This window comes from Xylona heveae (genome assembly GCF_001619985.1).
Source record: "Xylona heveae TC161 unplaced genomic scaffold L228scaffold_1, whole genome shotgun sequence".
NCBI lineage: Eukaryota > Fungi > Ascomycota > Xylonomycetes > Xylonales > Xylonaceae > Xylona > Xylona heveae.
The window spans coordinates 977,020-1,004,858 of record NW_017264193.1 but is presented as its reverse complement, the minus strand read 5'-3'; the positions used below and the strand labels follow the sequence as shown (position 1 = coordinate 1,004,858).

The 27,839-nt window shown below is 50.6% G+C and overlaps 7 protein-coding genes and 1 non-coding gene across 8 annotated transcripts; 2 read left to right on the top strand and 6 right to left on the bottom strand.

Moving 5' to 3' along the window:
• The first annotated feature begins 89 nt into the window (after nucleotides 1–89).
• On the top strand, nucleotides 90–7,163 carry L228DRAFT_254775 (hypothetical protein). Its single transcript, XM_018333849.1, has 7 exons — nucleotides 90–261; nucleotides 325–478; nucleotides 543–742; nucleotides 817–1,152; nucleotides 4,060–6,222; nucleotides 6,466–6,755; nucleotides 6,807–7,163. Exons 2-7 carry the CDS (start codon nucleotides 329–331, stop codon nucleotides 7,094–7,096), a joined length of 3,429 nt encoding a protein of 1,142 aa, XP_018191749.1. The 5' UTR covers nucleotides 90–261; nucleotides 325–328; the 3' UTR covers nucleotides 7,097–7,163.
• Nucleotides 7,164–7,548: 385 nt separating this feature from the next.
• On the bottom strand, nucleotides 7,549–12,283 carry L228DRAFT_216324 (transcription elongation factor Spt5). The gene is made up of 6 exons (XM_018330111.1): nucleotides 11,487–12,283; nucleotides 9,926–11,421; nucleotides 9,251–9,850; nucleotides 8,990–9,195; nucleotides 8,719–8,897; nucleotides 7,549–8,612 (listed from the first exon to the last, which is right to left on the bottom strand). The coding sequence occupies exons 1-6, from the start codon at nucleotides 11,868–11,870 to the stop codon at nucleotides 8,010–8,012; spliced, it is 3,468 nt and encodes a 1,155-aa protein (XP_018191748.1). The 5' UTR covers nucleotides 11,871–12,283; the 3' UTR covers nucleotides 7,549–8,009.
• A 410-nt stretch (nucleotides 12,284–12,693) lies between these two features.
• L228DRAFT_t4 lies at nucleotides 12,694–12,790 on the bottom strand. The gene has a single exon. It is a non-coding gene; the product is annotated as a tRNA-Ser (tRNA).
• A 1,847-nt stretch (nucleotides 12,791–14,637) lies between these two features.
• On the bottom strand, nucleotides 14,638–16,518 carry L228DRAFT_206746 (putative esterase of the alpha-beta hydrolase superfamily; the record flags this gene model as incomplete). Its single annotated transcript, XM_018329687.1, has 3 exons — nucleotides 14,638–15,274; nucleotides 15,328–16,172; nucleotides 16,243–16,518. Coding segments are annotated over 3 exons (1,758 nt in total), but the record flags the coding sequence as incomplete, so codon positions are not given.
• A 1,667-nt stretch (nucleotides 16,519–18,185) lies between these two features.
• L228DRAFT_242618 (hypothetical protein) lies at nucleotides 18,186–20,274 on the bottom strand. The gene is made up of 2 exons (XM_018331485.1): nucleotides 19,614–20,274; nucleotides 18,186–19,524 (listed from the first exon to the last, which is right to left on the bottom strand). The coding sequence occupies exons 1-2, from the start codon at nucleotides 19,994–19,996 to the stop codon at nucleotides 18,567–18,569; spliced, it is 1,341 nt and encodes a 446-aa protein (XP_018191746.1). The 5' UTR covers nucleotides 19,997–20,274; the 3' UTR covers nucleotides 18,186–18,566.
• A 62-nt stretch (nucleotides 20,275–20,336) lies between these two features.
• Nucleotides 20,337–22,507, bottom strand: L228DRAFT_7279 (hypothetical protein). The gene has a single exon (XM_018336825.1). It carries the CDS (start codon nucleotides 22,067–22,069, stop codon nucleotides 20,564–20,566), a length of 1,506 nt encoding a protein of 501 aa, XP_018191745.1. The 5' UTR covers nucleotides 22,070–22,507; the 3' UTR covers nucleotides 20,337–20,563.
• An 11-nt stretch (nucleotides 22,508–22,518) lies between these two features.
• On the bottom strand, nucleotides 22,519–25,244 carry L228DRAFT_242616 (WD40 repeat-like protein). Its single transcript, XM_018331484.1, has 4 exons — nucleotides 24,099–25,244; nucleotides 23,427–24,024; nucleotides 23,290–23,367; nucleotides 22,519–23,231 (listed from the first exon to the last, which is right to left on the bottom strand). The coding sequence occupies exons 1-4, from the start codon at nucleotides 25,161–25,163 to the stop codon at nucleotides 22,807–22,809; spliced, it is 2,166 nt and encodes a 721-aa protein (XP_018191744.1). The 5' UTR covers nucleotides 25,164–25,244; the 3' UTR covers nucleotides 22,519–22,806.
• Nucleotides 25,121–26,956, top strand: L228DRAFT_7228 (hypothetical protein). Its single transcript, XM_018336824.1, has one exon. It carries the CDS (start codon nucleotides 25,550–25,552, stop codon nucleotides 26,810–26,812), a length of 1,263 nt encoding a protein of 420 aa, XP_018191743.1. The 5' UTR covers nucleotides 25,121–25,549; the 3' UTR covers nucleotides 26,813–26,956.
• Nucleotides 26,957–27,839: the final 883 nt, after the last annotated feature.

Genomic DNA, 27,839 nt, shown 5'->3' with positions numbered 1-27,839 from the left:
GGGAATTGCGTGATCCGGATTAGACCAGGACAGGCATGGGACAGCCATCCACCACAGATAATCAATAGAGTTGCTACTCGTAGAGGAGATCAGCAATAGACGTGTACAAACAACTATATAACCAATCGTTGCCCCGCTCATAGACTGTCATTTTCGTTTCTCCTTTCCTCTTCATCAATCTTGCCTGTCTCTCTCTGTGTCTTCTTTTTCGCCGTGCATAGATTTGTCAAGTTATTGACCTTCTTATTCCTAGACTATACAGTATGTTTTGCCCAGCATTTGTACTGTATCCCTTTGGCGTCCCAATGCTGACTCCCATGATAGCCAAATGTCTGCCGACCAGCGTCCTGCTCCCCTCCGCCTGGGCAGCACTGCCCCCAACTTTGATGCCGACACCACTCACGGTCGCATCAACTTCCATGACTTCATTGGTGACAAATGGGTCGTTCTCTTCTCGCACCCCGAGGACTACACTCCCGTAAGTCCAAATTCAGCCAGAGTCTGAAAATAAACCTATTAACCAATATTTTTGGATGCGTTAGGTCTGTACCACTGAGCTCGGCGCCTTTGCAAAGCTCGAGCCTGAGTTCACCAAGCGCGGTGTCAAGCTGATTGGTCTCTCCGCCAACACCATCGACAGCCACAGTGGTTGGATCAAGGACATCAACGAGATCTCCGACGTCAACCTCAAGTTCCCCATCATTGGTGACAAGGAGCGCAAGGTTGCCTATCTCTACGACATGTGCGTGATCATCTATTGCATTTTCCCGGGGACGAAAATGGATGAGAGAATGACGAATTGACTGTGGATTATAGGCTCGACTACCAGGACACCACCAACGTCGATGAAAAGGGCATTGCCTTCACCATCCGCTCGGTCTTCATCATCGACCCCAAGAAGACCATCCGTCTCATCCTGTCCTACCCCGCTTCCACTGGCCGCAACTCGGCCGAGGTCCTCCGTGTCATCGACTCGCTCCAGACTGGTGACAAGCACCGTGTCACTACCCCCATCAACTGGCAGCCCGGTGAGGACGTCATTGTCGCCCCCAGCGTCAAGGACGAGGAGGCCAAGACTCTGTTCCCCAAGTTCCGCTCGGTCAAGCCCTACTTGCGCTTCACTCCTCTGCCTCAGGAGAACAGCAGCGCCCAGTAAATTGGTCATTCAGGCAAGGCTCGCAACTGATTGTCGGCAAAATTTGCGGCGGAAAAAGATATCCTTTTGAATTTAATCTGTTTCATGTAATTACGGCTCAGGTTCGCAACATGTGCGCTATGATATCCCAAATTGGCAGCATACGAACAGCTCGTCGGTTGAAATGGAGGATACCTGGGCGACGGGGAAGAGAAGGAGGAAGAACAGTGTCAGATTATAATATAATGATGACGATCTTATGAGTGTTTAATATGAATCTTTGGTACATCAAAGAGAATGGGAAAATGCACCACGTGATGGGATCTCGATTTTGGATCCATGTCGACCTTTTTTTTTTTAGCAATGATCTTTCTCTCTCTCTGTGTGCATGGAAAGTGGAAAGAAGAAACGAGACCAGCTAATTGTGTCTGCGCCCGGATGTGATTCCAAGTGATGCAAGTGAGGCGGTGTGCATGACGCTAAAAAGGGACAAATGTTATATGATATGACCCATGCTAGAATCCGTTCATCAATGTATTGTCGATTTCCCTTTTGGACCACTGTAAATTCTCCTTTCGACGAAGAGCATATAACTCAGTTGTATGAATATGCACGTAGCCCAGTAGTCAAGGTAAAGAGATGCCGGATGACGGTCCCTTGCTTTTCTGCCTTTGTTCTTCCCTGTTTTGTTTTTCTTTGTTCTGATTTGGGAACTTGTTGATGATAGCCGGGTAATGTCGAGTGTCAGGGGCAATAGTGATGGGGCCATCTTGGTAAGACTCTCTAACAGTAATATTATTATGATGGATTTTTATTATTGCGGTTGATTTCATTACTTTTTGGTTATTAGTTAGTGATTGTAAGTCATAGGAATAGAGTCACCCACAGGCCTGAGAGCAGTCCGGGCGCTCTCCCCCCCCTCTCCTTTGTCACTCGTCGATCATTCACAGCCTTGCAGCTTAGAAGCTGTTACCAAATACCTCCCCACAACTATTCCCCCCCTACCCTGCTCGTCGTCTCCATCTTTGCCGCTCTCACTTTTCAACTCTCTTTCCCCAACCGACAAAATAAGTCACAGGCGGTCAAACCCCTGGATGATCGATCGTATCTCCAACGGATCCAGGTTTCTGACGCCGTCAAACTGCTGCAGCTCATCTGCATCCCCTTGATCCGCGCCGCTTCACCGCCAATCATTCGACCACTCGACGTTGTCCGGACGCACGGGAAAGGCAACTTCCCTGCAGAAGCGTTGAACACCGTTCGGTACGCCCCTGGTTGCACCACATACTTTTCCTTCCCGCCCCAAGCTGTATCTAGCTTTTTGGCTTTGCCTCTTTTTTTCCCTCTCTGTGCCTCTCTTTTGCCTCATACATCGGACAGCCCATGGCTAACCTTTACCGGTTTAGAAACTCTCTTTGACGTCGCCAGCCGTAGCCTCGAACCCTAAGCCAACAGAAGTCGTCATTTCTTCATACTGGGGAAAGAGGAAGAGAGAGAGAAAGACGATTCCACACAGCAGTTAGGCCCAGAGCTGCAGGGGAGGAAGTCTTGCTCTTCCCTTTGCCGTACCTGGACCCAAAGGTCGATTCTGCGCTGGATCTGAAGGTTGCTCGTACGTTTCTTTCTTTTCCCCTTCCGTCTCTCCCTTTCTTTTTCTTTTACTCTGTTATCCCTCTTTTCAATGACTCCTATGGTGTTTCATCTTTATTTTCCCTTTGGCTTACTCTCCGGCCGCCGCCATTGCCGTTTGTTGTTGCTGGTCAATTTTTTGTCCTCGACCTTCAGGGACGGGCTGTTGCCCTTTCCTATCAAGGGATTGCATTTGACGTTTGGCGTCTGTTTGGACTGACCATGATCCAGTCCGACACGCGGAGCCATCGAGGCTCACCGTGCTCCCCTCTCTCCCCTCGAGGTAGCATTGGCGAACGGAGACCATCACTTCGGAGTGAAGCAGCAGCAATAGCAACAGCACCGCCGCGGTCATCATCATTATCAAACGGCACAGGGAATTCTCGGGTAGGAACTTTGAACGAACTATCCTCCGCTGCTATTCGGCTTGCATCAAAACGGCGGCTGCTTCTCCAAATCTCCACTGCGGGCCCCCACGTCGACAAGAGTGCTGGCCCCCGCGATCGGCCGAGACATGTCCCCATTGTAATCTCGCCGAGACATGTGCCCATCATAATTCCGGATTGGTCACCAATTCAATCACCCGGCGGTTGCGCTTCGGATACCTCCTTTCCCGCGGCCCTTGATCGGACAGACGGTGCGCCAACCATCTCGGCGACTTCGTCTTTATCTTCGTCCTCTTCTACATGCGCGACGTCTTCCAAAGCTTCCACTGGCTCCCGTAAACCGCGTCCAAGACATGTTCCCATAAGAATCCCCGACTTTGCGCAACCCCTAGACGCCGTCCCCAACTCGGCCACCAGTTTCTCCAGCACAGACGCCAGCGCTGAGACACCTCTGACGCCACTGGATCGCTCTGCCCTCTTGCCATTGACGAGTACGACCACCTCGCGTACGAGGAGCACGAGAGGTGCCGACCAAAGCTCCGCTGACCGTAGCAGCGATCATCCCCAAAGAAGCAGCAGCAGCAGAAAAAGAAGCAGAGACTGCAGCCGCAGCGTCAGAGCAAGTACCATGGATTCCATGGCCTCGCGACCATTTGCGTCGCCCCCATCTTATTCAACCAGCTACATGTCACCTTCGGGCAGCCATCCTGACGATTTCACGACCAGCCAATCGGGCCTCTTCCGGCAGCCGGTGCAAGAGCAGCCCTTTGACCGTGACCCCTTTGGCACTACAACCACTACTACGAACACCACCAACGCGGCAGCAACAAGGCTGCCCGCCTCTGATTCGAATGCAAATCTCAACAACATGGCTCAGTCATTTGCAGCCGAGAAAGTGGCTACAACCAGCACGCCCTCGACCAATCTCTCTGGCCTAGTCTGTAACGTCCATCGCACAACAGGCAATGAGCCTCACTCTTTGGTTGGTGCCACGACAACCATTCTTGGCGATAAGCTCTACGTCTTTGGTGGTCGTCGGTTATCTGGCAGGAGAGCACAAATGACTTCAGACCTTTACGAATTGGATCTTATCAAACGTCACTGGACTAAGATTGAGGCCTCTGGGGATATTCCATCGCCACGCTATTTTCACAGTGTCTGCGCCTTAGGAGACACGAAGCTGGTCTGTTATGGAGGCATGTCAACCCCCTCAATACAGCAGCAACAGCAGCAGAGATCGCCTGGTGCTGCGGGTCCAGAGGAGCAGCCGCAGCCAGAAGTGATTGTCAAGTCGGATGTTCACATCTACGATGTACCAACACGGACGTGGTCTGCCATTGCAACAGACGGAGCCCCACAAGGACGATATGCGCACTGCGCCTGTATCCTGCCGTCCTCTGGCACATACACTTCGGCGGACGCGCCTCTCTCGTCAATGCATCACAATGTTCCGTCATCAAACCAGCCGCACTCGGGCACGCTGGGCGTGTCACTCGATGGTGCTGGGGGCGCTGAAATGGTCGTTGTGGGCGGTCAGGACAATGCCAACCATTACATTGAGCAAGTGAGCGTGTTCAATCTGCGAAGTCTAAAGTGGACCGCAACGAGTCCGCTCGGGAGGAGCTGTGGTGCATATCGAAGTGTTGTAGCTCCGCTTCCCAACATGTCCGCCGCACAGCTTGGTGCCGGAGACGCCTCCGGCGCACAATCGAGCGAGGAAATCGAGAATCCAGTCCAAGAAGGCTCTCCAATGCTCGTCTACTCCAACTACAATTTTTTGGACGTCAAACTCGAGCTACAAGTCCGTTTGCCAGATGGCACGTTGGTGGAGAAACCGATGCAAGGATCATTTTCTCCACCTGGTTTGCGGTTCCCCAACGGTGGCATCATCAATAATCATTTCATTGTCAGTGGAACCTTTCTCACTTCATCCAAGCAAGAGTATGCACTTTGGGTTTTGGATTTGGCCACGTTAACGTGGAGCCGCATCGATGCTGGAAGCAGCATCTTCAATCAAGGCAGTTGGAACCGTGGAGTCCTGTGGAGTCGACGAAACACATATGTAATCTTGGGCAACCGGAGAAGGAATCTTGTAGATGATTATCACCACCGCCGTATAAACTTTTCGAATATTTGTCTAGTAGAGCTCGAAGCGTTTGGACTCTACGATAACCCGCGCAAGGCAGGCCCTCTCTCGAGGTATATTTCGGCGAGCTCCCCCGGCATACCTGCCACGATTCCTGAGCGCGGCGGCAAGACCGATTGGATGAATAATGGTCGGCCACAGTCGAAAGCCGCAGTCGAACTTGGCCAGATGGCCCTGTCCCTGCGGGAAATGGCAGACATGGATCTTGTCGCCCTTGGCGGCGAGCGCGTGCCTGTCAATTCTCGCCTCATTGCTCGTCGTTGGGGTCCATACTTTAATCATCTCCTGTACCAGGCCGCCGTGGCTCAGACGATGCCGATAATGGAGAATAACAACAACACCCTTCATCCTCAATCTCATCTTTCACACCCGTCCCGGAACTCTAGCATCACCATTACCCCAAGCATCGGCGGCGTCTCGTCGTATTCTGCTGCGACCACACTGGCCGGTGGTGACGAACAGCCGCCAGGTTCAATGTTTTGTCTCAACCCACGATTGAGCGTTTTCCCTCCTAACCCTCAATCTCTCCCGCCCTGGATCCGAGTTCGAACACTCTATCTCCCTCACACACATCTCACCCTCCAAGCGCTGGTCCATTATCTCTACACATCTGCCTTACCTCCGCCCAGCTCTTCACTTTGCACGCCGCAGATTCTCTGCTCTATTCTCCAACTCGCCCGTCCATACCAAATCGACGGCCTGCTGGAGGCGACCGTTGAGCGACTTCATCAGATTCTCAACCAGCGCAACGCTGCCGCTGTATTCAATGCCGCCGCCATTGCCGCCGGCAGTGGACGTGGCGTAGGTCTCGGACGCAGTGACAACAATGTCGACAATAATGAAGCGCCCGTCTCTACCTCGAACACCACCACGGCAGGTGGCACTCCTTCCCTTGGTAATAATGCAAACTCTACCGCTCCAGATTGGTCAACCAATGGCGGTTCTTCCACATTACCCCTTTTGGACATTGACCGCGCCAAATCTACCACATCCCCTCCTATCAACGGCAATGCTATAGACCACGAAGCCCTGTTGGCAGAAAAACTTGCTGAAGACCTTCGTATCGATACACGGGTGGCCAATACCACCCCTGGCGCAAACGACGACAGTCTCGCCAGCGCCGCAAGCACGGCCACAAACACTGATTCCGAATACGACATGTCTTCAAGCGAACAACGCACCCCTGAACGCCGGCTTGCCCGAGACCGGGAGCGGCGCAGGCGACTAGGCGGCACCGCCAATCATCCTTCTGCCGGTACCGACGACGACGAACCATATATATGGCAAGGCGAACCCAGCGCCGTCATTGGTCTGCATAAACGTGGTCTGCGTGGATTAATGGAAGGCCGCCGCATGCGTGAGCGCGGACGAAGTTTAGGTCAGGCAAGCGCGCCAAATAATATGGTCCTTCCCGGTGGTCAACAGGCTCCCTATGGCGGTGGTAGCAATGCACCTGTAAGTGTAGGCTTTGGAAACTTGGGCACTGGCACTGGCACTGGTACCAGTACAGGTAATGGGATAAGTCCTGGTGGTGGACTGAGCGCCACAACCGCAGCATCATCATCATCATCATATTTCCCTCATCCCGCCCAGCAGGCAGCGCCTTCTCAAGCGCATTACCAAGTTTTCCCCAGCAGTAGTATCAACCAGCAATCCCACAGCCATGTCGGTGGTCATCCTAGTGCCAGCGCTACGGCTGCGCCGGCCACGAATGGCAATGTTCCCGGACAGAATTCCCAACATCAGCATTATTACCCCTCTTCGTCATCTGCTGAGCGCATTGGACTGGGCATAGTATAGTATAGTAGATTAGGCTCATATTTTTCTTTCCGCCTTTATACTCGGTCCTTTTTTTTTTTTTTTTTTTGGTTATACATTCGTACTTGTCTTTTCTTTTTTTAGGTTATACATTCGGGGTCTCGAGATTCACCATGTTTATGTCCTTTCAGAACCTCTTATTTTTTTTCTTTTTTCTTTTTCCCTCCCTCCCATTTTTCTTATTTCATCTCATGTAGATAGTCTACGAGTATATACCATTGTCGTTTATACCATTGTTTTTTGTCTCATCGTCTCATTATCTCATCGTCCTTTCGTCTTTTACCCCTCTTGCCCTTTTTTTTTTTGGTTTGTTATCATGTAGTAGCAGTGTAGCATTACATTACATTGCATCACATTGCGGTGCATTACTTGGTAGTGGTTGCAATGGTTGCAAAGGTACAGCTCACATAGTATAGGATAGCAGTTAGCAGTGTAGCAGTGTAGCAGTGTAACAGGATAATCCACAAGCCATATAAAACTGTGCTCTCCATTTTTTTTTTCCTGTGTGTCTGCTAATTGAACCCTCAAAGAGAAAAGAGAAATGAGAGTGAGACAGAAGGATGAAAAAGGAAAAAGGAAAAGAAAAAGGCTAATGTACATTTTTTACTGCAATGTGATCGATCCAATTGCTTAATCCATCATCACCCCCACCTATGAGTAAGTACGAACTGACGAACTGACGAACTTGCATATGAAAACGCAAAAACAAAGGAGATACGACGGCGAAGAATTCACAAGACAACAACAATAACAACAACAAGACCTTAAGCTCAATAAGTTGCACCGGACTCGATATTTAAAAAATGAACCATGTTACAACCTAGGTTTGACATACGTGACTGAGTTTTGAAAAAAATTAAAAATAAAAATAAAGCAAGTACAAGTACAACTATAACTACGGACTCGGCGTGCCCTCTTCATACCGCGGTCCGGCATCGTCATCGTCGTCGTCGTCATCTCCGCCCCAATTTCCAGGCGTGGCAGCGGCATGACCGTACGAGCGAGCCGCGCCGGGCGTGGGGGCAGACGCTGCAGGTGTAGGTGCAGAATGGTAATCTGCTCCTGATCCTCCTGTTCCTCCTGAGGCAGAGGCGCCGGGGGTATGTGCCGGGCCGGCTCCTGATCCTCCAGGTGTCGGGGCAGAATATGCGCCGGGAGTAGGAGCATTGAGGGCGCCGGGGGTAGGGGCAGACAGGGCGCCGCCGCCAGGAGTGGGCGCGTCGTAGCGGGAAGAGGACCAGGAGTCGTGCCCTCCGGCGCCGGCGCCGCTGCTGCCGCCGAAAGAAGAAGAAGAAGCAGCTGCTGCAGCAGAGGAGGAAGAGGAGAAGCCGTGCCCGCCGTACGCGGGGGTTTTGGATCCACTGCTGAATCCGCCGTGGCCGCCATATGCGGGTGTCTTGGCGCCGGATCCAAAGGAGTCTGATGAGCCGTATGGGTCACGGTCCATGGCGCTGCCGCCGTAAGGCGTGCGAGCGCCGGGGTTCCATGCTGGTGTTCGCTGTATTGAGGACAGGTGTTAGTCGTGTGTGGAAAAGTGCTTGAAGGATATATATATGGAGGGAAAAGGAAAGGATGAAAATGGGGGGAAGAAGAGATAAACTTACCCCGCCACTACCGTATGCTGTGCGACTTCCGTCGTATGGATTTACGGTACGGTTGCCGTCGGCAGCGCCCCAGGCAGGAGTGCGTCCGCCAGTAGCACCACCACCAAAGGCGTCCTGTTTCCATGCAGGGGTTCGACCGCCTGCGCCTGCACCTGCACCGGCGCCGGACCATGCGGGTGCTGAGAGGGATTTGTCAGCTGCTTCTTCTTCTTTGATCCTGGTTTCGATTGCCAAAACCCCTATAATAGTTGATTGGGTAATGTTGACTTACTTCGTCCACCGGAACCCCATGCGGGGGTACGTCCCCCAGAAATAGCAGAAGCCATAGGTGTGCGGCTTCCCTGCCAGTCGGTAGGCACTCTCGATGGTGTGGCACCTCCGAAACTGCCGCGAGCAGGTCCTGCTCCAGGTCCACCCCCTCCGCGGCCACGGCCGCCGGAGAATTTGTTGAACTCGATTGATTGACCGGTGACGGGACTAGATTTGCGGGTTAGCTATAAGGAAAATTGGCGGGTTCTTGGAAAACACATACTCCTTGATGCTCAGACTCTCCTTGGGCACGCTGATAACCTTGCTCTTCGAGTGCAACTCGATACGTGCTTCGGTGTCGGTGGTATCTTTGACAATACCCAGGAGACCCTTGTAAGGGCCCTTTCGAACGGCCACTGTCTTGCCCAGAAGCCGGTCTCGTCCAAAATTCCTGGGTGGAGGCATAGCACCGCCGCCGCCGCCATTGACACCACCGTTGCGCTGTACTGCCGGGTTCATCTTTGACAAATCGGGGCCGTGACTTGCAGCTCCAGTTACTCTGCCGCCCTTGGCGGCTACGGTTGCGACGTTGGTTGTTCGAACGACGAAAATGCCAGCATTTTCAGCTTGTTCACGGTTATGGGCAAAGATGTAGGAGCGATAGATGTGCATGATTTGGCCTTGTCTTCCTTCTCCGCCAGTTTCACGAATGGTATCGTCGGTTCGAATCTCTGATCCATTCCGATCCGTGGCGACAGCGTTTCGGCGTCTGTCGAGCCTGGTGGGAATCTGCGACGGCAGGACAAACCGCACGGAACCATGCTGGTCCAAGACGCGGAGAGACTCACGGTCGACCTTGATGATACAAGCAACAGTGGCAGAACTATTGTTTAGATTTTGCGAGTCAGAAACGGTTTGGTGGCTGTAAAGGAGAAATCCAATGGACATGAAAACTTACTCTAATTGGACCAAGTCGTGTAATTCAAAGTTTCCAACCTTTCCTGTGCCACCAGCATCGGCAGCCTCTCTTAGGTCCTTGCTGAAGACTGTAATCTCCTGCATACTAGCATCGCTAATCAAGGTAACCCGGTCGTCGCTGATGCGGACAACCATACCAACCTCATCGCGGAAGCGGCTGCCGCCAACAACCTTGACGTGATCTCCCTCTCTGAAGCGTTTTCGGAGACATTTGATCGGGGCTTCAATCGTTTGACCCACAAGCTCTCCTTCCGTGACATTGAGGGTGACAATGTCACCGTGGACAGAAACCGCTTTACCGCAGACACCACGCTGCTCGCCGTCATACACCTCAATCATATCACCTGGCAGGTAGCTTGCAGTGGCAGTGCTGGCCTTCAAGCTAGCTGCAAGGGCGGCAAGGTCAAGGTTCTCCGTACCATCCTCTGCTCCGGCCGTAAACTTGGTAACTTCTTCCAAGGTAGGATTCACATCTTCGGTTTGTAGATGCTGAATCTTCATGTCCTTGATCAGGAAGCCATTGATGTATGTCTCACCAAGATAGCTCCAATGCTTCCGATCCAACGTCGATACCTGCTGGAGGTACTTCAAATGCTTCTTCTTGGCCTCGGCCTCGCTGAAGAGACGCTGAGGAGCGCGGCCGGCAAGGTTGTTCGCGCCAAATCCAGCCCGTTTCCGCTTAGCCGCGGCGTCTGCAATGGGAGCATTTGCGTCCTCGTTCATGCCATAATCCAGACGAGGTACAATTCTCAACGACACCTCCAGTCCATTCGTTTCGACCTCGTCAATCTGCGCAAGATCGCCCTGGTACTTGCCGCGCTTGATTCGCACGTACATGCCAGGCTCCAGGGTCTTGCTCTTGGTGGTGCGTAGCAGATCTGGCATCTCCTTGATCGGCACAAGAATCGTCTTTGTTCGGGGGTAGACATTGCTCAAGCCATCCAAGGCGGTCAGGACATCTGCCTGTTTGCGTGCCTCCACGTAAATGTAACCCGTCATGGTGCCTCCACGCTCAAAGGCTGCAGTAACCATCAATGGCGCCTTCGTCATTACTCTTTCTTCAACCCGCTTCATGATACCAAAGATAACCTCTCTTTCCTTGCCGGGCTTGCAGCGCACACCCCAAATGCTGGGATCGTCAACGCTAGGCAAGAGGAGACGCTTCGGAACAACGACCGAATCTGTCGCCACAGGCCGGCTACGACCATAACGTTCCTTGTAGGCTGCAGCTTGCTTCTCAGCATCAAGGCCTGCCTCCAATTCTCGTCTGCGGTCGAGCTCTCTGTGTCGGCGGTCATCAATCTCAGCGCCGGCTGGGAGGTCGGCGAGATCATCAGGGTGGGTGTCGGCGATGAAACCGTCTGGTGCCAATTCTTCATCATCTTCAACCTCCTCGTCTTCGTCTTCATCGACTTCGGCTTCGACATCGAGGAACTGGTTCCGTCTGTCTCTTCGAGCACGCTTACGGCGATGTCCCTACAGATACAACGTTAGATTCTTTCTTTCGCCCAGTGATCGTTAGACCTCTGAATGGCACCCACCGAGATTTCCTCCTCGTCATCGTCCTCTTCCTCCTCTTCTTCGTCCTCATCCTCCTCGTCGCGTTCTTCTTCATCCTCTTCCTCTTCCGCATCGCCACCGGCGCCCCCATCTTCACCATCGTCTTCGGCGTTGCCATTTTCTTCCTTTCTTCCATTTTGTCTGGGTTCGGAAGGCCGTGCTCGCTCATCGTCCTCGTCCCCATTATCGCCAGTTGGTGATGAGCCCCTCGCCGTTTCCACTCGGCGGGACTTGCCCGGAGCTACTTCATTGTCACTCTCACCAGCGGCATCCTCGTGGTCGGACTCCTCAGCAGGTGCGGGGTTGAAAGTATCGTCTTCAGATTCGGATCCAAAATCCTGGTCAAGAAAATTCGCCGTCGACATGATTGATTGTAGGTGGGGAAGTCTTGAGTGTCCGTACTTGAAACGATTGGGATACTCGAATAGGGTGTGCTGTATGATAATTCAAATGCTGAAATGCTGAGCGCCCAAAATAAAGTATAAAATCCCTTCTCAAAAAGCTTTTCAAATTCGTTTGCAGGGTTGTCGCTTCGTCCGGTCCAGCTGCAATTCTGTTTACTCTTTTCTTCGTTTCTTCACTTTGCCTTGACTTGATAATCCCTTCTGTACACAAACTCGTAGGCTTGCGAAGGTCGAAGAGTCCTAATTGAGAAGAAGTCCAATATCAAGCTGACTCTTTTGCCATGAGCCGACAGGTTCGAAAGTTGGTCCTAATGTCTTCGGTGGGTGATAATCGACGTTGATTGACAGAACAACACGCAGTCGAAGCTGCTGCTTCACTCAATAATGAATGGCCATACGTCTTAGTTCCATGGACTGAGTCTCATATCGAGATACGCGGAAGTTTCCGTCAATTTGCTTAGTCATTGGGCTCACCTGAAGACCATTGATTCGCTTAGCATTCAGCTTGAGTATCTGTCGTCAGAACATGCGAGGGATGGCTGGCGACAATTCGGTTCCAGGTACGGAGTACTTTCACAACGTCGTTGGCCAACACCAAAGGACTAAGGAACCTTTGCACAATGTCCTGTAAAGTTTTTCCAATATGCCATATGTTTATTCCAACTCATCTCTACTCCTGAATCAAAAAGAAATTTAAATAAGTAAAAGAAACAAGTACTTAAAAACCCTGCAGACCATTTTTCGCCGTGTGTGCTGAGGTGCCCCAAAAAAACAAAAAAGAAATCGTCGCGAAGAGGATTCGAACCTCTGCGGCCGAAGCCATATGATATCGAAGCTAGTCGAATTCTAGTCATACCCAATAACCACTCTGGCATCGCGACTATTTGTTGAAGGACAAGCTGCAACAATTGTATATATACTGCAATCCCAATCTTCCACCCAATAACTGAACACTCCTGTTTGCGGCGCTTGTTTCTCAGCTGTCAGTTCAAACAGCCGGATACTATTTACCAACCAATCCACAATTTTACTCCTCTTAAACAAATTAAAAAATTTTGAACTGGATGGCAACATATATGCGAAGTATAACAATAGATTAGGTAGATTAATAAATTAGAAGGTAGCCAAAATTGGGGAAACTATTTTATTCTCTGCGTCGCAATGATTTAATTTCGCTGGGTAATGAAAAAATAACATTGTTTACATACACTTTATCATCACGTTTCATGGCAGTCCTTTCAAAACACCGTGACACCTACAGCAACCAGCCGCTCCTATGTTCATTATGAGAATGACCTTTAATTATCTAAAATGAATAATTATCCATTGAAGAAAACACTAACGAAAGGAGGAAGGAAGGGTAAGAAGGCTTGAGGACCTTTTCCTGAGCAAATCCTACCGAGTCGCGTACCGACGGATAAGACACAATACGGCGATAAGACTCAATGCTCAGAAGATCAGACGCAAAGAATGTACGGTACAGGGAGCAACCCTGCAGGAGAGAGGTATAAGTACAATTGAAAATAAAAAGCGAGTGTATTGATGGAACGAGGGTACGAGATGACGTTAGTCTTTAAAAGGGTTCAGGTAGGTAGTTAATCGACATTTCTTTGAAATCTGTCTGTCTGTCTGTCTGTCTGATCGTCTGCCAACGCCTCCCTTGCCAAAAAAGAATATGCCGCACAAGGCGCACGCGCGCGTTCAAATGCTCTTGTATATGGACCTTAGAATCCTAGAAATGCAACCCAAAAAGGAAAAGCAAAAAGAAAGATAGAAAGAAAAGGAAAATAGTGTAACAAAGGTAACAGACGACACTGTCACCATGAAGATGAAAACACCTAGCATGAGAGTACGGAAGAAATAGTCAAAGAAAAAAAATCTAAGAAGCTCCCAACTTCTGTAGATTAAGACTGCTCTTCTTTCTTAGAACCATGCCACGAGTCCCGGAAATGTCGAGATCAAAAGCACTTCCTCTACGGGACGAAGTTGCCGAGCCCGTAGTTCCGACTGATGGCAAAACGGCATAACTACTTTGGCTGGTGTTGTTGCTATCTGCCGTATCGAAAGCTCGTGTATCGGGAGTACTGCGCATGAAAAGGCGCTTGTAGGTCGCTTCCGGGCTATTTGCTGTAGAGGCGTTGGCTTGCGTTGGCGTAGTCATCAGAAGAGAAGACTTTGAGCTATTTGTGTTTTGGTAAAAGTATGACGCAGCTGCAGGCTGAGATGTTTGTGGCTGATGAGATGGAGGAGCGGGAGGAGGTGGAGCGAAAGGGGAGTGAGAAGATTTAGAAGGACCGGATAAGCTTGGTGTGCCAGGATTGGAAGCGTGAGGGAAAAGTCGATGAGAAAGGGATACTGAGGGTTCAAAGTTCGGGGATGAAGGCGAAGGCGTCGAGGGGGATGAGAATGATGCTGCCTCGGTATCATCTCGTTCTGACATTGTTGCATTAGAAGTCTCCTCAGTCCCAGAAGGTATTGTTTCCAATCCGGAGAAAAGTTTTAGTGCAAGGCCTGGGTGGACTTTTGCCAAGGATTTGGGTTGGGTGGGAGATCCCTCGACGACGTCTATGCTGTGGGATTTGGGGTGTAATGACAACGGCTTTCGCTGAGCAGGAGCGCCCGTGACTGTGGTAGCAAGACGGAGCTCCGGTAGTTTCGCCCCATTCTGCTGCTGCTGTTCCTTTTCTCGACTTCGTTCTCTGCGTAAGCGGCGTTCATTACCCACCATCAAGCGTAAGTCCATCTGGCTTGGGCTAAAGACAACTCTTGTTCGAAGTTTTTGCACCGCATCATCTAGAGCGAGTTCAATGGCGCAATGATTTCGAATTCGGCTGAGTTTCGGCCACGTGGCACGCTCGCCTGTAAGCATGGCACTGAGCATAAATTCCGGGGTTGGATTCGTGAGTGCTAGATGGAAGTCGGCATAAGAAATTTCTGGAAGGATGGTGATGTCCCCGGAATATCTCTGATTGAGGACAGATCGTACTTTGCTGAGTGCAGTGGGAAAGAACCCGAGGTCTGCGAGCACGTTCAGACGATGCAACGCCTCGGTTTTGGCGAGATTGGTCATGGTATAAAGCCAGCCAGGTCCAGGCTGAGAGGATGCATGTGAGGACGGGCCCTGGGCTGAAATAAGCTCCTCCTCGCGCACAAGGAATGGAACTACGTGCGGATTGACTTGGGAGACGATAAAGTGGTTGACATTGAACATCTCCGCAAGTCTGGTCATTGGTAGATCATTGTCAACGGAGCCGTCGATGTAGTGCTGCGGTGTAGGATTCCAGGGAACAGCTTCTCCGGTCTTGGGATCTTTGGCTAGCAGAGAAGCAGCAGAGAAGACAAAAGGAACCGAGCACGAGGCCGCGCTATAATGGATTAGCAAATGTGGAATCGTTATATTTTGGGTTTGGCTACTCACACTGCTGACCATATCAAAACATTGGGAGCAGAGACATAGTTTAGCAATCGTGGCAGTTCGTAGAGGCTAGCGCTCGAAACACATATGTTCAGTATTCTTCGTGTTCGATTGTAACCTTCTTGGAATGTTAAATCGCCGAGTAAGTCACGCATGACGCGAGTCAAATGCGTGATATCGAACAGGGCACCGATTTTAAGGAATCTACCGATGCGTCGAAGCGCGCTGTCCTCATCGTCGGGCCGCTCAAATACGGACAGGTCACCATAACAGAACGTATCCAGCAGCTCCGGAATTTCTTCATCGGTGCGAGTGCAGATAACTGCGGACACGATACTCCCCGCAGAGGCACCAGAGATGATACGCGGCAGCAAATGCGCTTCCCAGAGGGATTTTAGCACGCCGATATGATTCATCCCAAAAGTTCCTCCCCCAGAAAGCAGAAGGGCGCTTCTTCCAAACGCTTGTCTAGCGCAAAGTACTTGTTCCAGCATGAAACGCGGTGCTAATCGTTCGTCCTTTTGATTTGCCGATATATCCAATAGCGCTTTCAAAGTCGCCAGAGCGGAGCTGATATATCGTTCAATCAGACGCTTGGTGCCGGTGTGAGAATGCATGTAAAGCCGAATGTTTCCCATATCGCCCAGACCTCTTGTTAGTGATGTCCGAATGATCGCCAGCATCCGGCCCACATCACAGCTGATTCGTGCATCATCCAATTCTTTGAGTCGAAGTTCGACAAGAAGCGCATCGTAATCTGGCGACTCGAACTCCTCCTTCCATTCATCATTATGCTCTAGAATGTCGAGTTCTAATGCGGTAAGATGCCATTCGCTCGAGTTGGAAGCCTAGGGAGGAGCATTGTCAATCACTATACGAGAGAGACTAAAAGGTAACGACAAGGTCTAGGAAACTTACATTCCGTAGCTTTGCATAAAGGATTTGCCTCCTTTGCTCCACCCGTAGTAACTCTGCTTGCTCCTCTGGAGAAAGCCCAGAATTGGATCCTGGTCGCAGCGCATCTATTGCGCTCGCAACAGCACCGGCAGGATCTCGGACGAGACGTAAGAGGGGAAGAAAAGTGGATCCATGACCAGTGGCTTGTGCGCATGTCGTTTTCGCATTCTTTTTGGGTGCGACCGCTTCAACATCTTCGCGGTGATGACAACCGTTGGGGCGCTGCAAGAAAGCCATGATGGACGCTGGGTCGCCTCCATGCAGCACCCTGCCTGCATCGGCAAATCTAAATTTGTAGAAGATAGGGCCTAAATATCACTGGCAAAGCGATCCCATTTGCAGGCTTGCAGGGACAGTGATGTTGCACACACCAAGCGCGGTTCTCGGAAACTCTAGCAAAGACCTAGATACTAACGAGAAGAGCGCATCGCGGATCGTAGAATATCATCAATATCGCGCAGGAAAACGCTTGTTCGTCTGTGGGGGGTTGGTTGGTAGGAGGTCAGGAAGAACCATGACGAGGGTTGTCACGCGGTGCTGAGAACAATCAAGGCCTGTCTCATTGCGGGACCGCCGTGGTAAACCTAAGGTAAGGTTCGGAATTACGTCCGAAGCCGGGCTACAACGTGGAGCACGAGTCAGTCCGTCAGTGAACAAGCAAGCGACAATCACATGGCGATTCCGCAATCGAGTATAGTTCGCCCTGCTGAATTTTCAGGTTGGCGCGGGAGCGTCGACTTGAAAAGCATAGTTCAGGTTCTCCGGCGCAAAGATGATCTCAGTGGTGGGGAAGGAGAACTTTCAATTTGTGGGGTTTCCCGCAGTCTGCCCCATACCCCGATACTCCACAAAGCATAGAGCAATACCCTAATTCTCATCATTCCACAGATTCCTCTGCAAAATCCTTGTTGATGACGAAGATTGGTTACTGAAAAGCGATCCCTCCCCTAACCCAACCCGCGTTTCACTGCCGTCCTTCTGCAGCCCGCCCTAAAAGAGAAGCCATCGATCGGTATTATTCCATTCCTTTGAAGAACCCCAGCTGTCCGGATCATCTGCCGTAATCTTAGTGGGAAGAAATAAGTTAAGAGCCCGGCTGTAAGGTAACACCTAATCCTTGCCTGCCGATATCGCTCACCTGCATGTGAGAGTCTGCACAAAGTCCCTCAAGTCCTTTTCGAGGCTCATTCTTGTAAGAGCGCTGCCAGCCACTCAGCCAAGGCAGGAAGTGACAAAAAGGGAGACTGATCGAAGACATTCAAAGCACAAGCTTTGTATTCTTTGTTGCCTCGTCAAAGGGGGAGATATCGAGCCCTGCAGGTGCCGCGTTCTCGGGTACAATGGGCTCCTTTGACACCCTAAGAAGGGGGGCATCCCAGTCTCTGTGTGACGATCAAGAGAACTGGTGATGATAGTGTCGTGTAAGGACCAGTCGTACAACCCTGGCGAAGATACTTGATTGGACGAATAAACTATTCAGTCTGCAAATGATATCAGGAAGGGTTGGCCTGATGATTTCGATACTAATCCTATGGGAAATCGTTGTCGTATGACCGGCTGTCGTCGGCCTCCCCTGTGGGTGTGCGGCGCTGTCATCGCCTGTTTCAACGCAATTGTCTCAAGCTGATGGTAAGCAAAATCTTGTTCGGACATGTCCTTCATCAGTTACTCCGCGACAAATGCGATGAGTCGACTTTCCCGACGAAAGAGCCTCCGACCCCTCGTTCATCTGCTCCCGATATTCTCGCAAATAAGGGTTGGACTGGGAAAGTAGGTGTGCCACTCTGACATTTGTCTTAGCTAGAGTTGGATATGTGGGATATGTGGTTTTGTATGTGTAGGACCTCAGCTTTCATAGGCCGATTGCTGGTCAAAAGCAGTTATCAGACGGACAAATTGACGTGCATGCATGTGAGATCGTATATTTGCTAGAGATGTCGTATCTTTAAATAAAGCGGTTTGGCGGAATATGCTTGCTTTTATGCATCGCACTCCGTAATGAAGATATCTTGCACGTCAGGCCCACCACTGTACGAATGGCAGCCGGTGGTCACCATGATTTACTGCATCAAGCCTTCAGACCTCCAATTTATATTTTGTTTGAACTTAGAAACCATTTAAACTCTTCCTCATTCACACTTACTTGGCACAAGTGCGCTGCATTGTATAATTAGACGATTTTAAAATGGCATCCTGATATAAACCAATGAACCCTTAAGCCAGCAAATTACACATCCTGACACACAGCGTTAAGATATGATGACTGGGGTACGTCGACACTATCCTCAGCTCAAAATCTCGTCGAACCAGCTTTTGGCCGATAATCGAAGCTCTCTGGCTGCTCTCGGGTCATGCCAGAAATGACCTGCTCCGGCGATCTCTTGAAAACGGAACCTTGACTGGGGTCTTTCACTCAAACGTTGAGCCCATCTTCTCAGCTTTTTGCCCGAAGTGAACATATCCTCGTCACCATATATTGCAAGGGTGTCATGCCTTGATAAACGTTCGTCCGACTCTTCCTGGCTTCCCCAGTTCATTTGTCGAGAAAATAATGTAGCTAGCAGAGAAACTGGGGACAAAAGCGGCGAAACGAGAAGGTAAAATGTCAAAAAGCGAGGTGTTTGAGAAGGAACCTGAGTATGTGGATCCTCTACAGGAAATGCTTGTTGCACTGAGGCATGCGGCCGATGACTGTACTTTGTTTTCATATGGTCTACACTTTTCCGAACCGTGTCCAAGCTCCTTCGGACTTCATGACTTGTTTTTCGATTCCTGGCATGATTTTCACTTTCATCCCACCCCATAGTCATGAGAGGCATTGTCCCTGAAGATCTGTCGGGTGCAGCATGCACAGAGCTCCGTAATATTCCCTTGTTCCACTCTTTCGCAAGACTTTGTCCTCGCAGCTTTATCTCTGCCTCCGGCGAACCAGTGCGTACGCTCTCAAACCGAGCAAAAATCTCATCCGTTTCCGGGAGCCGCGAGGTTATCATCGAGCCGTAGGAATAGCCAGACAGAAGCAACATCATTGCATTCGAGCAGTCAGCGGCTGCGGTAGTAGTAAATTCAGATGGCCCAAAAGGTTCAATTGCAGGCGCGACCTTGTCGTGCCCGATCCAACCTGAGGGCTCGGCCAGCCAAATATTCAGCAGATATTGCATCAAGAATCCGGTAAAGGAGATATAGTCGGCAAGCTCAGGCTTTGCGGTCCAACTCGTACTACCCTCGGATGCACCGGCACCACTACCAGCATTGCGTGTTAGCAAGCTCAAAAACGCAGCAGCATTCCGGTCTGCTAATATAATACTGCAAACTTGGAGGCGCAGACTAACCGGAAATTGAACGTGCCTACAACAAATCCCGCCCGTAACGCCTCTGATGCAAGTAGGTGTACGGCGGGGTCATCGTACGAGCCCCCCAGAGGTGCGTATGGATGCGCAATCACGGCTCCCCTCTTCGCCCATATACCAATACCTGAACCATATCGCGAACTCCCACTCTGATCGTTTTCGTCGAGCCTTACTCTCCGTAAGATCCCGTCTCGGTCGGCGGTGGCACTTTCATCGTCACCTCCATGTCCGAAGCTGGCCGGCTTCCTACTTTCCGGGTTGATAGTGTGATACGACTTCTGGGGATGATAAATCCTGCAGTCAAGCAGCGTGGAATCGTGGATCGAAGGTATCTTGAAGCTGAAGGTAGGTGCTGAAAGGACCATTCTGCCTAGTCCCAGAGGTAACCAGGAAAGCGGCGCGCGACGCTCAATGGAGCCGGTGATCTGGGGGAACTAAGCATCGAGAGTTGGGAGATCAATTATAGGCGTTTTGCAGATCGCTGGGGCTCAATCATCCGTACACGCAGAGACGAATTCGCTGGATGAGAACTCTATCTAGAGCTAGCATTGTAGAATAATAATTCATTGTTGCCCATAAGATAATGTAAGCTTGGTGTGGTGCGATTGAAGGAGTGGGGAAGAATTGGAGCTGGAAGCTCGCCAGCTTCCACGTATATATACTCGATACACCGATCGAGATGCTCCGCAATATCCATAATGCTTTAAAACTGGCATATTTATAAGATGCCTTATATTAGTAACATTTGGGAAGTAGTGATTTTATTTAAAATTTTCTTTCGTCATTTACGGCTGTCTGGTCTCGAACGGCGAATATACTCATCAAAAGCACACCAGGCATACAAGTGCAGATCAGTTTTAAAATTAACTCTTCTAGGGGTAGAAGGTATTATGCCTCCCATGAGACCCAGCCGGTCTTTCTATCGAATTATTCTACAGGTCCGTATCTTGATGAGAAATCAAGAGCTCCGGGTCCGGCTCGTCATCTTCATCTTCGGACCTATCAATAGGTTCTGCCACAGTCTCTCGGCGAGAATCCGATTTCGGACTATGACTATGGACGGGGCTCAACCCTGCTGGGCTGTCCAACCACGCATTTGATGCTGTTTGATCCTGCTCTTCGACGCTCGACAGGAGACCCTGGTTTGAGGTAGTGGTCAATGCATCCAATGCCTCTGCAAGTATCTCTTTGCCTTCTTTGAAGGCCTCTAACTCTGCTCCAATGCAGCAGACTAATAACTTCCAGCCACGCGTCTCAGCAAGCTTGAACTTGCTTTCGATCTGGAGGATTGTCTGATCCATCAGTTGCAGTATTTCTTTCATCCCTTTGGACGCGTCGTCATGGTCACGCGCGTCTTTGCGGGAATTGCTAGGCAGGGAGCGTGAGCTACCAATGTTGCGCATTTCATTGCGTAGTCTCTTTTCAAATGCCATTGCCTCTGTAATGACGTCATTCCAGATCACTGCACCGTCTTCTAAAGCATCCCTTTCTGCCTCTGCAGAAGTGTATTTTTCGTGGAAAAAGTCACGCTCTACTTGCCAATGTTCCTTGGCCAGATCTAGCGTGCGGCGTTCTGGCTGTAAGCTCAGGAATGACATCTGCTCGTCGAAGTCTCTGGGAACTTTTAAAGGCGGTTTCGCGAGGAATCCCTGAACTTGGGAATCTACCATGGAGAGAGAAGTTGTGTACGAAGAGAGCTTGGCTTGTACCGAATTCTCCAACCTGGATATTTCTCCAGCCAAGGCGCGGTGCCTGGCCTTCATGCCGCCCAGCCTTTCCTCGAGAACCGATATTTCCCGTTCGAGATCACCTGATTGCAGCTTCAAATCATGCAATTGTAGAGCTTCATGGCCTTTCTTGATATCCTCAATTTCTTTTCGCAGGCCGTCCTTCTTTTTTGCCCACGCGGTGATTCTCTCCAAGACCTGGTCTCTTTCGCTCATCTGCACCTCTAGAATGTGAGATTCCTCATCCTTTACCAGCGCCAACTCATGCATACTGCTTAGAATTCCGCGGCGTGCTGCACGTAACCCAGGTCTCCGCCTCGAAGATTGTGCTGTCACAGATGCTTTAGTAAATTCAGGCGCGTTTCTTGACGATGTCGGCGTTGAGCTACCAGTCGAGCTCGAAACATCATGGGCTTGACCGTCGCCGGTAAGGCCGGCGATCAAGCCGTCCGCCTGGGCATCAAGCAGTGTCTGAAGATCCTGTTGGATATAATGCTCCCTCCGGCGGAGAGCGAGAAGCGGATCTGGATGAGCATTGTGAGGCGTGAAATTTGAAGCTGAGAATGGAGATGATGAAGAGCCATGCGAGCTCGAGTTTACTTTAAGTGGAACAGACTCGGTCCATGCTGAGGGTCCTGCATCATACCCAGGAAGCGCGGACGAAGAGCTCCGAGGAGCATCCCCAAAGAATGACCTGAACGCAGCAATCATAAGAGTTTAGCTTGACCTATAGTTCAGATATTGAGAAACCGCTACCTCAACATAATTATATGTGTTTATTTCCCCAAAGACGGTCAAAAGAATCGGTTCTGGACAGTCACGAGCTGGCTCACAGCTTCCCTCCAGAACGCACGTACTGGTGTCAGATAACAAGCCGGCTGGAGTCGGGTGGCCCATTGCAGTAGAGCTGGGGTGTCGCCTGCCAACGCTCCCCTGTTACCCCAGACACGGCACTTGCCGCAGAAGCGATTGTCTTCCCAGTATTAGACTTGTTACCAGAAAGCATGTGAAAGACAGTAAACCGTGGGATTCCTCAGAGACGTGCGCGGAGTTTTTGATACTTGCAAAACCAATTTTAAATGTGGGCCATGTTCTCCCATGACCCAGCCCTCGCTTCTTACATCGAGAGAAGCAGCTTCTGATTCAACTCTTTTTTATTTTTGGGTATCATGATGGGTTGTGTGACCACTGAGAGCCGTGTCTGCTGACTGGTATTTAGAGCTACAGTCGTCATCATATCGATAGTAAATCATCAAAGGCATGCCTCGACATGTAAAGGAAAAGACGAAAAAAGAAAAGAGGCTGGCATAGAGAATGATGCAGTGGCACCGCCTTGCCGAAAACGCCGCGCTATTCGGCGATGCAATATAAATGACCCAATTCAGATATGACCATGAGATCCAACTCTATAAAATCGCAGGGAAATGTGCGTGCAACCGAGGTTCTGTTCATGTTTTGACCCCCCACAGTCCTCGTCCGCCGCTAACTCCCAACCAATCGTTTCCGTGGCTTGTCAAGGCGCTTTGAGGTGCCCAACTAATATTGCTCACTTCATAATCGCACTGCCAGCAGGCTGCAGGACCACGTCCATGCTCGGTAGAACTGGGCGGATTACCAGATGGAGCTCCGTTGCTCCCGGCTGGGAGAGCTGCAGCATTCGACTGATTCAAAAGATCCCATACCAGGACGAGCGAGTCGTCACCGCCTGAGGCAAGCGTGCCTCGGCGCGATGGTGACCATTCCATACAATTCAGAGCCGCACCATGTCCTCGAAGCTCCAGAAGAGCCTGTCCTGGTTGCCGGACGTCAAGGATTCGGATGACACTCGAATCCTGGGCAAAAGTAGCAAGCAGATGCGAATCATGCGGAGAAGCTGAGCAATACGTTGTCAGTAAAAGGCGAATCAGTGCAGAAAACAGGACAATAGTTACCAGCTACGCGAAGAAGTGGAGGAGCAGAGGCCAACATTTGTTGAGCAGTCGTGGGGCTCATATTTCCAGGGCTCGAACCTGTAGGCTTGGAGTCAGTACTCTAGTGGAAATATAGCTGACAGCAGACATTTCCATACCTTTTTCACCCTTCTCAGAGGGCTCATAGATGATTGTGCTGTGCTCAAGACTTCTCAAGTCAAACATGCGCACGCTACCATCAGCGCCACAGCTTACAAATACGTCAACGCTGTTGGCACAGAAGCGGACGTCAAAGACTTCTTTATCATGAGCTATCAGCTGCGTCTTGGCCGTAAGTGTTGGGATGTCCCATATTGTGCAAGTCGTATCAATGCTGGCGGTGATGATCAAACTCGGCGACAGCGTATTCCAATCAAGAGACGTAAGCGGGGCAGTGTGTTCAGGGGATTTGGAGTTGGAGAGGAGGGCAAGCGGGGTCAACTTCTGGACTAGCTGATCCTTGGATGACCGAGTGATGGAATTGTTGGTGGATGTCGCTGTAGTTGATGGCAAAGACCACAACCTGAGATGATCTCCGGATGTGGCCAAAAGGTCTGTGCTCTGCTTCTGCGATGATGGAGGTTCCCATAGAATCCGCGTAAGAGGATACGAATGGGTAGCTTCTGCTACCTTGACAAATTCTAGTCCATGGGCAGGGGATGTCGAGGGAGAATCGGTTGACGATTGTGAGGTAATCTGAGAATCGAGGATTTGAATCTATCAAGAGTTAGCGGCCTCCTCGAAACTAGGGAGCTGCTTGATAGCCCTTGAAGGTGATTGACATTACTTACAAAATTATGGCCATCCTCAATGTAGCTTCCCAATGCTATCTTTCCCGCAGAGGACCCGCCGCTGTGTTGCTGCGCCGGCCATTTACACCAATCGAATGCATACACGGGCCATGGAGCCACATAGTTGCAATTGGGCGGCTGGGATGCTGCGATATCAAATAAAAAAGGGTTTGCGCTTGGAGGACCATCCGACAAGGAAGAGTCTGCTCTGGGACGGATGTCTGAAAGGCCCAACGGCGAATTGGAGAGTGCGCCGGAAGGCGTTTGCGGATACCCATATTTCTGCGCTGGAGGAGAGGTATACTTGTTCTCGGGTGTGCTTGAATAAGGTATGTATTTCGATTGCTCGAAGCCAGAAGGGCTGGATCGAGAGTAACTGTGAGCCTGACTCACTGTTCCAGAACGTGACGGAGTACTGTATTGTTGCGGCGGTTGCGTGGTTGTTTGAGCGAAAGGTATCGAGGATGGTGCGGTGTTCACAGAAGACGGCACAGGCCGTCCCGAATTGCCCGGTTGCAGAGCGCCTGGGAGTCCAGCTCCCGTGGAGGCAGATGCAAAATGGCTGGTTTTTGGTGTTGCTTGCTGTACGTTGATCCCTGGCGTATTGCTGGCAAGCTGGTCCTGGGAAGGCACGTAGCGTTGAGGTAGTGTGTTCTGCGAGGGCTGATGAGACGAATGCTGACCCATGGTCAAACTTGAAGGTGGCATATGCAATTCTTCGGGTTGACGGCCCAATGTTTGTGTTCGTCGCGATAAGTCAGCTGAATGAGGTTGGATGGCGGTCGCGGTAGGATGATCCGTGCCAGGGCCAGGAAAGCCTGGAATGGTAGGCGGAGCGGTTTGGCCCCCAACAATTAAGTCAGTGGTATTGCCGTTCGATGGGAGGAAGGCATCCGTAGCAGCCCCTGTTGTCCCGGACGTCGCAACTCGAAGATTTCCAGAAGGAGCGCCAATGGAGCCTAAGGCTTGCGCAGCTTGATAGATGCCAGTTGCCGCTCCCGGCTGAGTCGTTGGACCATTCTGGTACGACGAAGAAGCCGAGTGATGGTGCCCGTGAAAAGGCATCTTCACCAAGAGCAAAGAAGCTCAGGCGCCGAGAGTGACGGGGGGGTTTAAAGGGAAGTGAGGCCCTTTGGGGATATGTAGTCACAACTAGGACGGGTTGGAGCTTTGGAGGGAAGTTTGGGGGGGAAATGCGGGATGCGGTGCCTTGGGGGAGGCTTAGTCAGCTTTGATATACGATGTCAGTGCACGCTGAAAGCTCCATCTTCCCCAATAACTAGATGTTGTATATAAATTAGATTTGACACTTTTTGACAAGACAAAAATCAGTAAATATATCTCTTGCGAACATAAAGACTCTCACCCTATTTTGCCGCCAATCTTTCATTTTCTCCATATCGCTCGTTGAGGGTTCTCTGTGTGGTTTCTCGGTGTCCTCAGTATCCAAAATGGCTGATTCCTCACCTTCGGTGCCCAAGGCATTATTGCTTCTTCCACCTCCTCCGCATCCCTCTGCCTACTCTGGGCTGGAAGCATCTTATAGACCGCCTTTATCATCTAGCTTGCGAGCAGTCTCTAAGATGCCAAACAGCTCTTCAGACGCGGCTATTCTGGACATTGCACTTCCCTGCCCCCACCTGGCTGATAGAGTTGCTCGGCCGAGGAGCAAGTCGTATGCACAGACTCAAAAACTGCTGGCAGCTGTCTATAAAATCATTTGTGTCATTTGTGCCCAGGACTCCATAGAACTGGAAGGAGCTGGTGGGGTTGATTTCAGAGTTTTGCTCGTTGCACTTGATCGTGAGGACGGCTCAGTTTCGGAGCCGCAGATACCCTATGGCCCGGTCATTGATCTTCCAACACTTGCTCTGCACCCAGAACGATGGCATAAGCTATTTTCAACCGAAGGGGAGCCTGGAGAGGGCTTGCTCCAGCAATTCTCTCGACTGGCGGCCCACAACCCAAGAGCCCCGAAAGGAAACCTACCTGTCGAGAGAGTACCGGGAGGAATAGGACTGATACATCCTGGATCAAACCTACAGACAGACATTGGGGCTGTTGATATACCCCACCGCGAATATTCTGCTGCTGCGGTAGGCGGCACATTTGATCATCTTCATGCAGGGCACAAGCTTCTCTTGACAATGACAGCATTCTTGCTAGAACCCGATGCCCAATCCCATTCTATGCCACGACGTCTTATCGTGGGTATCACTGGCGAGGAACTACTCAAGAATAAAAAATATGCAGAGTTCCTTGAAGGTTGGGAGACGCGACAACAACGTGTTGGAGCCTTTCTCCAGGCTACCCTCGGCTTTCCATTCACGGATCAGACCCTGTTTCGCGAAGTCCGCTGTGACGGATCAGAGCCAAATGAAAAGGTCGTGAAAAAGCATTTGGGACCAAACTTTATCGTTGAATGTGTGGAGATCTCGGATCCGTTCGGTCCTACAATCACGGACGAGTCCATTTCGGCACTCGTTGTGTCGGCGGAGACGCGCTCGGGGGGCAAAGCAGTTAATACGAAACGAGCTGAAAGGGGGTGGCCAGACCTAGCCGTATTTGAAGTTGATGTCCTTGACGCCGAAATTGGGACCGCCTCTGACTCTGGCAAGGATGCCAAATTGTCAGAGGAATATGCAACAAAGATTAGCAGCACCGGCATTCGTCAGCAAAAGGCAGCAAACGCAGCAAAAGCAACTGCTGGGTGATTTTGCTAGGGCACGGCACAGCTAGAATTCATTTCTCAAAAACTCTTACGCTTGATCTAGTAGACATCGAGAAGGGCAAATAGCTGAATTATGCAGCCTCTCTCAACGTGACACGCTGCATATGTTTCTGATCTTGCTTCGCAAGGACTAACCAAGTAGGTGACGTCAAAACGAATCCTGGAGATGTGCAGGAGCGGAAGCAAGCATGCCCAACAATGGTCATGTATTGTTGCTAAATTTTGCTTTAGTGGATGAAATTGCTTCGCTGGGCTGACCCGACTCTCGCATCATGCAATGGTGTTGTCTGTACCAGACGAAAGGATTGCTTCCCCGACGGGCAATGTTCAATAGGGCAAAAGGTGGGAGGCCGGGATGTCTATTCATGAAGGAGACAAATGTCTACGTATCGGTGCGTAGGACTTTCGTGACGGGCCAGTTAATTGCCATGCTTGAAGTGTATGAGGCAATATGGTGTGCGTCGTATTTGGCCAAGGGGACGCCATCCGATGCACTGAATGCGCCGCAGCATACGCTTATTCAACGGGAGATGACGGGAAAATTTGACTCAGACAGCCAGATCTTCTCCAAAATTGATTCACTTTTTTCTTACATGGGACTGGTAGGCGATCAAGAGGTTTCATTTTAGATTATGGGTGAGCTGGCACATATCCGCATGATTGGCGTGGACGGCGTTTACTTGGCCAGACAATTGGAGCAAGCTGCATGTTGGCGAGGTTAGTTTTAACCAGGGGGGTTGTGGTTATTATACGAAAAGGGGTCAAGTGTCGCATTATTGGGCTGGTCGAAAGTTGCCCATGGGACGAGCTCGCCGATACTCCGTAGACGATCAAAGGCCTGCCAAGTGCTTTCGTTGGAGCTGCATCTTTTCGATTGTATTACGACACGGAGTAAAGAAACGCCAGGGAAAATATGAGGCATGCGATGTGTCAGGAATTGTACGAAAACTTATTACTGATAGCTTGTGCATTTAATGGAGCACCAATGCAACACGACTGGAAAGACATGG